Raw genomic sequence first — 10,868 nt, 5'->3', positions numbered from 1 at the left:
TGTAATATAAATTTGAGTTAGAATAAACTGAATAGAACTACATCTAAAAATGGATTTTTGTTTGTGTCGTTAATGGCGCATTTTATTCATAGTCTGACTGGGAAATTTCGACTTCCCAATCGGAAAAAAATCAATTGAACTTGTTGTAACACTTCCAGAATCAAAATGAAGTGGGGCTATGTATTTAAAGAAATATTAATTTGTCATTAGAATATTAAAGTAATCGTTAATGTTTTATCATTACTTTCCAATCAAACGCAAAGCTGTAGTAGTCTTTAGAGGCTCTGACTCGCATTGAAGTGATCTTTGCCCTATACGTACGCACAACGTAAGATGTTGCGTGGGCCAATAGGGAAGAGCCTCATTTTGTAAGTAGTAGGCTGGTGCTAGCCGGGTAGCTAGTTTGCTAACGAGAAAGAAGATGGATTCTCCAATACTGGTATTGTTACCGATTATATTCTTTCGTCATATTATACTGTTTTACGGTAAATAACTAGTTTTAGCAATTATAAACAAAGGACTGTAGTTATAGACATGGTAAAATATCGTTATTATGCTCGTCAAGGAGCTAGATTGACAGGGAGCTAAGTGTTGGCTAACCAGTTAGTTAGCTTCGTTTGTTGCTGATGTGGAAGTCCAGCGTCATTTTTACGACCTGTCTAGCATTTTAAAAAGTTTTAAAATATTTTATGAACAGTTTAAGATTAGCTTTGTGGCATTCATTTAATTTACACTCTCGTTCCTCTCCAGATATAGTTTTTGCTGTAGTGTCCTGACATGTGACAGACATGTTTATAATTCCTAAAATGATCGCTTAAAATAATGGCTTGTGTTGGCGTCTCCACAGGAACCTTCTCTGCACACAGTCAAAGCTGTACTGATCCTGGACAACGATGGAGACAGGCTTTATGCCAAGGTAATAATTTTCTTTACTATGTAATGTGATTATATAATATTACCGATATTTTATGCCTCTGAACTTCTAGCATGTCATAATAATTAAACAATATCTAAAAATGGTTAATATATAATAATGGTGACATACCTTTTTGTTTTTATCTTCATATATAAAAAGAAAATCACGTACAGTACATCACCCACTTGTAAGCTTTACAAGAATGCAAGTCATTTTAAGGGAAGCGAGTTCTGTTCAGTACAATTTTAGGTCAGTTGTATGCCTGCGGTAAATTTAATAGCCAAACTACAGTTTTGTGCAGTTCATAAAGACTTTTACCGAAAAATCAAATATTTAAAATTAAGCAACTTTGTCTATTCAGGACCAAGATCTGCTACGTTTTAGTTGATAATTTGTACATAATTAGCTGTTGTTATATCGTTTTTGTGTATATTTTAACACAGCTTTTTTTTTTTTTTTTACACAGTAAAACTTAGGGCTTTTTTTATTACAAGAGCAAAGCTGTCTGTGTGGTCTAAAGAACATATGTGATTAAACAAGGCTTAAAACAGAGCTGAACAATCTACAAGCTGCAAACAGTGCACAGTAAACCTCCCAAATTGTGACGACTGTAATTTTGTTTTTTTTTTTTGTAGTTTTTTTTGACAATGGTTTGTGGAATATGAAAAGTAAAGTAAAACAACATTTGCTATGCTATTTTTCTGTAACCAAAAAAATATTCATCCTAAATGTCATTGAGTTGAAAACTCATACAGTTAATAATTATAAATATTATTGCATTGTTTTTTTTGTAATTGACTGTCATTAAAAAGAAACTTGTTGACTGAATCCTTCAACATATATGGGGGTTGTGGGGGGGGATTTACATGTCAAGTGAAGTCACAGCAGCAACTCTAGCTGCTTATTTGTAATGTTCGTGAAGATATCTGGGCCTATGCCCATGGTTTAAAATATGTCCAACTTGCTTATGGTTGCATTTAGATTCAGATAAATACACAGTGCTGGTCTATTTACAGTATTATGACGACACATATCCGACAGTGAAGGAGCAGAAAGCTTTTGAGAAGAACATATTTAACAAGACTCACCGGACAGACAGTAAGCAATGATTTTTGTATAAAAAGACGTATTTATTATCATTACATTACCTCATTTCACATCTTAAGAGCATTGGGATTATTATGGTGTTTGTTTGTATTTCTTTTTTTTTCTTTTGTTGTTCTATCCTTTAAGGTGAGATAGCATTACTGGAGGGCCTGACTGTTGTGTACAAGAGCAATATTGACCTGTTCTTTTATGTGATTGGAAGCTCACATGAAAATGAGGTAAACTTAAGATTGTGCAATGTACTATTTGGGATGTAAAGCATCCATCTGAAATATCACTAAATTTCACACAAAATAATCAAGTTTTATTTATTGTATTTTTTTATATTCAAAATGTTATTTTATTTTATGGTTAACATTTAATAATTATTAATGTTCAATGATAAAGCTAAAATAATTCTAGGTTACCCTAAATGTCATCATGGTGTTACAACAATGTAACATTTACAGATATATTACGGAGAACCACGCGTGACACAATTTAACATGCTTAGCAAGTTGAAAAGTGTTTTTTTTATATTGCCTTGACTCTGTTATTTATTTAAGAAAATATAATATTTGTGCTTTTAAACTTTAAGTCTTCATTATTTAGACACACATTGAAATATTATTTGAATTTCTAAAGAAAACAAAGTGTGAGTTTTAATATCTTCTTGTTTCTGCTCTTTACAGCTGATGCTTATGGCTGTTCTAAATTGCCTATTTGATTCCCTCAGTCAGATGTTGAGGTATTTTTTTTAGCACAATATCAGTCGACCATTTAAAGTGGTGTCTAGGAAAACTGTGGTTTGCATTTATAATTTTTTTTTCTGCAGAAAAAACGTAGAGAGGAGAGCTTTGTTGGAGAATATGGAGGGACTCTTCTTGGCTGTTGATGAAATCGTGGATGGAGGGTATGTACAAAATTTTACAGCATGAAACCTTCAACGCCAAGATTTTTATTTTTTTTTCACTATCAGCCGGTATCTTTTTTAATAATGTATTGAACTTTTTGTGTCTCCTACAGGGTGATCTTAGAGAGCGATCCACAGCAAGTTGTGCACCGCGTGGCTCTCAGAGTAAGCTCTGCTCACTACCTTCCTTTCTAGAAATATTCTACAGAGTTTGGTCTTCCTTTTGTGAACTGTGTATGTATTATTTTTCTTGTAGGGCGATGATGTACCTTTGACAGAGCAGACAGTCACCCAGGTATACAATATATCCTCACTTTGGTTCACTCTCTCCTACTAAGTTTAAAAGATTCGTTAGATTGCAGATCTTTAAGAGTCACTATTCTACAATCTAGTATAAAGGCCGATGTTTCACGTCACGTCCTCTTCTCCCGCTTTGTCACTTGCCTACAGACTGCTGTTTTTTTGTTGCCTTATATGCGCAATGGTGTGCATGATAACTAATTATTCAGTGGTAGAAGGTAGCCAGCGGTAGTTCCTGTCTTTTAGTTTCTATGCAGCTCTGTCTGTCTGTGGGTGTGAGCTCTTCTTGATTAATGTTGTCATTTAGGAGATCTGAGACCGGCCAACGCCATTCCTCCTATTGCAATGATTAATAGCTGTGTCCAGTCTCGATGCTTTATGGTTATGATTTGGCTTTCATTCAATCAATTAAGATGATTAATTAGGTCTTCATAATTCCTTTTCATTTATATCACTTAGTCATTTTTTTGTGGTATTACTTCATTTTTTATCATTACGCTAGAGTACATTAATTTTGTTTTTCTTTTTTTTCTTTTTAATTCACTTGAATGTTTGTTTCCATTGTGGTTTGACAAAAAATGTACTGTAGACAGTTAAAACTTTGTTTTGTGTAATTAAAAGTATTTCTCTTTCGCAGGTGCTTCAGTCTGCCAAAGAACAGATCAAGTGGTCACTTCTCCGATAGTTGTCTTTACGCCAGCGTTAACCAGTGAGCCGCTGCTCGGCACGGACCACATGGCACTGATCTCCTCATCTAGCCTACATTTCTGTAGCAGTGCAAACGGCTGGTCGCGTCACACTTTCGGACTTCTACTTTCTGAAGTTTCCTTTTTTCATAACTTTTCTGCTGTCTTTTTGCTCAGTTTTTATTATCAAAGAGGCTAAAATGTGTACATTCCAGTAATTACTGGCCTGTTTTGTTGATTACTTAAAAAAAAAATTCTTCCAAATGTGATACACTGATAGACATCAAAACCTCTGAAACCATTCCATGTATCACTCTATCCTGACATGTAATCCTTTGAACAGCATGCTGTCGTTCACAGATCACTGTAAAAACAATAAAGTTGTGTTAAATTTACATGTTAAATATTTGCACCCAGTATTGCATTTATTACGTTTTATTTCCTAAATTGTTTAACATTTGTTACTTTTGTGTGCACTGAGGAAAACATAAAGCTTTATAGCTTTACATGGATTTAATGTTTTTTTAAAATCATCCCTATCAGTTACCCTTTGTTCTTGTTTGCATAGCTTTAAGAAATAGGAAAGGAATTCTTATTGAAGTGAAAGTGTGCCATCTACCGGTAATATGAAGGAATTACATAACTTGACAAAAATATTTCTGGGGGAGGAACTTTATTCCCGCCACTAGAATCAAAACTTGATGTTGAATCTTGTAAAATTTAAAGTTGTATAAGGGAGATAAATACCTTTTGCATGTTTATCTACTGATGTGCATCTTGGATGCCGTGTACACCCAGCTGTCACACACTTGCTGCCTTCACTAAATATTTATGAATGGGCTGAAAGGAATGCAAGAAATAATAGACATGACATCCATCTGATGTCTGATGTACAGTAGATTATTCAAAATTACCTTTCTTCCAGTTAATTCCAGATTTTTGTTTTCAATTTTTTTTCCTTCACATTTTTTTCAATCGTTATCCCAGACAAAAAAGGGTCCGCAGTACAAAGATATAAAACAAATACATACAAGAAGTTAAATAAGAAAAGAAACAAGACTAAAAATGAATAAGAAAAGCCTATTTTATTTGCTTTTGCAACAAATTGATTTCGAAAGAACAGTTCGTGTGCAATCTTATGTCTATTCTCCTAAAGCACTTAAATTGGTTTATATTGACATCCTTAAACAAATAAAATGTAAAAATACACAGAGGATTTTAAATGCTAACAAAATGTTTTCCATTTGAGTTTAAAGGCTTTTCACAATTACCTGTGTAATGGCATTTATTGGAGAAATTATGTTTTTGTAAAATGCCTCGAGAGATTTGTTGTGAATTGGCGCTATATAAATATACTGAACTGAATTGAACTGAAAATAGAAAACATTAGCCTGACCCATTAATCATATTATTTTGGCTTTGCTCCATTTTATCCTGACACACACCCTAAATGAAGTCCTAGGATGATGCTACTTGCTAAGTGTTCAGTGGACAAAAGTAGTAAGAAAGAGGATGGTAATTATTATAAATGGTCCCCATTAATACACCAGTTTACTGTTATCACGCCAGTTTGCTGGTATAATGAGAACAGCTTATGTCTCAGTGTGCGGCTTTAGTGCAAGACGTGGGGGCAGGAGGGGGGTTTGAAGGTTAAAAAGGACGAGGCCGGCTCGGGTAGGCAGCAGTAAATGTAATTAGATGAAATCCCAGGAAGAGCACAGCATGGAAGAGAGCGGGTTAAAATATAATCCCACCCGGGATGCTTCTCCAAGCTCTCACTTTTCATTGAGATGGGCCTGCAGCACAATCGGCATCTTAGTGACTTGCTGTCATCCTGTAATTACAGTTGCACCATCATAAAAAGCAGCCAGGTAATTTATTTTAATTATACAGGAATGAGTACAGCAGTTAGAAGCGTCATGGCCTGACATACTGTACATAACATGCAGTAAAATTGTCAGAGACGTGTGCGTTAGAGTCTCGTAATTGATCGATGCATACAGTGAAGGACTCGGTCCTTTCTCTTGTGAGAGTGTGTGTTTGTGGGGAGGGGGCGGCGGGACTTTGTAAATTAGTCAATAAATTCTCATCATCTGCAAGCTTACAGAGTCTTAATGCCAGAGTCAATGGGCCCCAGCACCCATCCGACAGTATGTCCAGGTAAACGGACACAAATAGGAAAACTATGCATGCATGGAAACGTACTTACAGCACCATGCACAATATCACCCCTGGTAAAGATGTGTGCAAGCCTTAAAATAAATGCAGGTTTTATTTATTTATATATAAAAGTTTTATTGCTCCTATAGCGTTGTTCATGGTGGCAGCACGTTGCAGCAGCTCTGTTTTGTTCTGACTTACTCTTTTTGTTGATTTTTATTCATAATTTTCTGGGTTGCAGCATTGGATGTTTGGATAATTAATACCTTTGGTTTTGGATGTTGTGCATATGGAAGGATTTTCACTCTTTTTCTTTTCCTTTTTTTTTTTTAACTGTCAGGCAGTTGCTATGATGCATAACTGTGGCAATAAGGTATTGTTTTTACAAGTGGGAGCAGCTGAAATAGCATCCAAAAAGCTCAAATAATACTTGAGCTACAACCCAAATTCCTGAGCAGTTGATGGACGCAGAGCAGGACTAAAGAGCAGAGAGAAGGAGGAAGTTAAAATCATCTCTTCCATTGATTATGATGAGGAACAATCGCATCACCAATTTCAACGTCTTTGTAACCGGCCAGAGATTTAAAGAGGAGCGGCAGAGAAATTGAGGTGTATTAACAGTGCTTGCAGACAACTGATGGTATCATCCAGAACACGTTACTCTGAAATATGCCTGTCATTAGATTGTCACAGAGCAACAGTCTTCAGTCAGAGGCCTCTTCAGATTTAGCAAAATCACTGGTGAGGTGGGACAAGGCATGTTTATTTGTATAGAATTATCAATACACAAGATAATTCAAAGTTCTTTACAGAAAAAGGATCAGGGATAAATAAATTTATATTAAAAACTACACAAAAAATAACTGCAGTTTTAGCCAACAGAAAAGAAAACACTATGCTGCAGCTATGAAACAAATATGCAGGGTAGGAACAATTTAACGGCAGTAAACAAACATTTGTTCAGTCCTGATTTAATGAACCCATCAGTTTCTGTATATCTGTTTTTTGAGCATTTGTTCTAGAGGTATCCTCACCCCTCCCTTTTACAGGAATTGAAGAACTGAGAATGTAATCTGAGAATCGGTTCTAAAATGTATTTACGACCAAGGCCATTCAGTATCTTAATGGTTCAAACACGATATTAAAATCTATCCTTTTAGCAAACAGTGAGGCAGCAGTATGGTGATTTAGGGTTGGCTTAACTATAGGCCATTTTTCTGTCACTGATCAGAACTCTGCTAGCAGCATTTTGGAGGGGCTGCAGCTGTCTGTTTGACTTTTATAAAGACATCAGTACAATAATCTAACCAACTGAGAAGAAATATATTCACCAGTTTTTCTGTTTCCTATTTTAACAGGACACTGTTTATTCAACTAATGATTTAAGATGCAAGCAAGTTTAGGAATATAATTTATTGTGTTCCTAATATAATAAATTGTGTTAACATTTTGATCTGAGGTTACAATAACAGCCAGATTTCTTGCATTCTTTGTGGTTTTAAGGCTCATTGAATGTCGCAGAGTTGTGATCTCCAACATATCTTGGAATAAGAAGTCTTTTCTGTTTTATGGCATAAAGTCTGAGGAAAATTATGGACACTCCAGCTCAGTTACTACACATGTGGTGACAGAAATATATTAAATTGTGTTATCAGAATAAACATAAGAAATGTTTCAGGTGTCACTCTATTATCAGAACTAAGTGGAGAAGACAGATGTGGAAAAAAACAGGCAGGTGAATCTTGCCTTGAAAAATCCCATATTTGATTTGTGTTTGCTCAACTTTATATCTCATTATAAAAATATAATTATAATTATGCAAAACACAAAGAAGCCCTAGTTTACATAACTGGGGGAATGAGAACTTTAATAAATTCTCATTCAGATTAGCGCACTACCAGAAATATCTCCTTGTTTTACCAGTAGTAAATCTGTGCACCATGACGTAAATGTAGCAGAAGTCTATCCAGAATAAACTGATGCCACTCTTATACGGACCCCAAACATTCTTAGAAAACATCTCTGCACATTCTTTCATACATAGCCCATGATTTCTCCTTAACTGTGTAAAAAATCTCACAAGCACAACTACTGTGACACAGGGACAAACAAAAAAAAAAACCATACAGAGCATTGTTTTTATGGCACATCATCCTGGTTTCTGTCAGAGAACTCTAAGCAGCTCATCCAAGTTTTACCAAACAGTAGAAGAGTCTATACAATTTCCTGAAAGCAGAAGGGAACATCTGTCCATATACCCATGACACTACAAAAAAAAAAAAAAAAACATTAACCAGGAGGATCCTGCATGGATAAACATTTAGAAATAGGCCATTAAAAGCTGCTTAAAGTGTTTGGAGTTGTGAATGCGTGCATGTAGAGTAGAGGAGATATGTGCCCAAGCCTGCTACCCCCCTCTCCCCCCCATCGCCTTCGCGGCAGCATTGTGGCAGCCTGACATGGTTTATGGCCCCAGTTGCCCTCTCTGGCTCTGTTTATGGATTCCCATAGAAAAAAGAATCATGGCCACTCCAAGGAAACCCAGCCAAAAACAACACCTCCACCATTGCACTCTTGCCTTCCTTTGCCATAACTCAACTCACTATTTATGTCTCTAGAAAAAGGAGAAAAAACTTTTCATAGTAATGACATAAGATGACTGTAAATTCTGATGATAATGTTTAATTTTTTCGTGTCATTGTAAAATAAAAGTGTCACCACATGTGTGTGGTTTATTGGATGTCGTTATAAGTTGGTAAGAAAAAAAAGAATGGGATTTTCTTTTTTGAAAAGGAACAGTGCAACCCCCATCCCCACCCTGCCATCACAGGTCTGATTTCACAGAAATCATTTATTTTTCAGTATACCTGTAAGATTTAATCTCATGAAAATGCTCAACTCTTATTGGATAATAAAATCACACCACCAAGGGGAATTGTTTGCTGAAGAAATATTCCTTCATCTGATGTGTTTTGCTTGGGCTTTTTGCTGCGTTCTCTTGCTTATAACTCTTTCCAGAGAGCATTGAATTGGAAGATGGTCGAAGAAGCTCTTTATTCTGGGTTTAAATGCTCCATGAGCATGCCGTGCTTCTTCTAGGCTGAAAAAAAAAGCCCTCCAGCGTTAAACCTTGTTTAGGTTTGCTCTGCTGCAGGGGGAATTCCAATGTGTTCTGAACTTGCACAACTGGGGCACATCTGGTTGAATGGGCTGAACTGGACTCTGGTTTACCCCCTGCTTCAGACCCCCACAGGCAGGCTGTAATCCAGAAGGCTTGCCACTAATGGAGTTGTGTCACAAAAGTCAGAGGCTACTGCTGTTATCAAACAGTCAGCACAAATGCACAAATTTCGGTGTAGATATGATGCAAAAGAGCCCTAAAGAAGGCCCATCAGTCAGTTTTTATAGTAAACAGTCAATATCAGACACATGTATGGCGGTTGTAAACCTTTATGAGGGCTATTCCTTAGCTTCAACTGCATCTGGAAGAAAACCAAAAAAACATATTTTTTTTGCAGTGAAGACTAAGTCCATCCTTCCCCGTTTGTTAGTTTGCTACAGAATTTGCATTTTTCTTTTCCCCTTTGTTCATCTTCGAAGATTGCAAAGAAATAGATTTTCCTTGCATACCTCCACCTTCACTATATTTCCTTATTCACTTTTCCTCACTCTCTTCCCCTCCTTCCCCATGGATTCCCCCAACCACACCAAGACATCGTTAACAGAGCAGCCCAGACAGATTTACAGCCATCGTCTTTCCATTGGCCGCCACTGTGACAGCTGAGATTTAACGCTGCCTTCTCATTGGCCAAGGCGGGACAGGTTAATTTACGGCTGTACTGTGATTTGATGCCTCCTGCCTTTGAAGTGAGTTACTGCTCTGTCGCTCATAGGACACAGAAACGGTGTCAGGTTGCAATCGTAAAAATCTTATCCCTGAAGGGAGGTGGCACTGGAGTACAATAGTCCTTATATCACTAGAGCTTCTTGCAAGCAAAGAGATACAACAGAAAGAGAGAAGTGCCCAAGTACCAAGTTGTTCATTTGAAAATGTTTTGAATAAAACATCATGTCTGTACCCAAGAAAGAAATCCAATTATGATGCAAAATGAGGGACAAGGTGATTTTTCATGTCAGCAGACTCAAGAGTGTGTTATTTCTGCCTCTTCTTTTTAGACCTGAATGTACCTTTACATTGGCTAAGTTTCCCTCACTCATTCCAAATACCTCTAACCCTTTTGTTTTTATATATAACTGATAACTTTTTTCTGGATTTTAATCCTTGGCAGTCCCTATATTAAGCATATGTTACTACTTTCCTGTCTGAGAACCAGAAAAGGAATGCTAATATTGCTCCAAGGCAGTATTAGCATTGCTGCCTTGAAGCAAGAAGGTAATTTGTTCAAATCCTTGCCAAAGGCCTTTTCTAAATTACCTTTACATGTTATATTCATGCAGCATGCATGGGTTCTCTTTACATACTCAAGCTTTCTTTCACTGTCAAAAAGTACACATTAGGTCACTTGACCTCTCCGTAATGGTTGGTCATCTTTGTGTCATTCTATTATGGATTGGTGACTTGTCAGGTCTCGCCTATTTCCTGCCGGAGATAGGTTCGGCCTCTCCTAAACCCAATTGGGATTAAGTGGATATAGACAATAGATGGATGGATGAATGCAAACAATTTCTACTGGTGAAACATTTTGAAGAACAACATAGTACATAAGGTAACCAGGAATGCATGATGTCCATTCTAGGTGAAATATTATTAATCACAATTTTCTCTCATAAAGTGCTTATTTCAATA

General features: G+C 36.4%; 1 protein-coding gene across 1 annotated transcript; it reads left to right on the top strand.

Moving 5' to 3' along the window:
- Positions 1–331: 331 nt before the first annotated feature.
- Positions 332–4,305, top strand: copz1 (COPI coat complex subunit zeta 1). The gene is made up of 9 exons (XM_008413731.2): positions 332–439; positions 848–916; positions 1,933–2,014; positions 2,150–2,241; positions 2,695–2,750; positions 2,838–2,915; positions 3,029–3,080; positions 3,172–3,210; positions 3,853–4,305. Exons 1-9 carry the CDS (start codon positions 422–424, stop codon positions 3,898–3,900), a joined length of 534 nt encoding a protein of 177 aa, XP_008411953.1. The 5' UTR covers positions 332–421; the 3' UTR covers positions 3,901–4,305.
- The last annotated feature ends 6,563 nt before the right edge of the window (positions 4,306–10,868 follow it).

This window comes from Poecilia reticulata, linkage group LG7 (assembly GCF_000633615.1).
Source record: "Poecilia reticulata strain Guanapo linkage group LG7, Guppy_female_1.0+MT, whole genome shotgun sequence".
Lineage (NCBI taxonomy): Eukaryota > Metazoa > Chordata > Actinopteri > Cyprinodontiformes > Poeciliidae > Poecilia > Poecilia reticulata.
The sequence above is the reverse complement of the archived record's forward strand: the minus strand, read 5'-3'. Positions and strand labels throughout refer to the sequence as shown.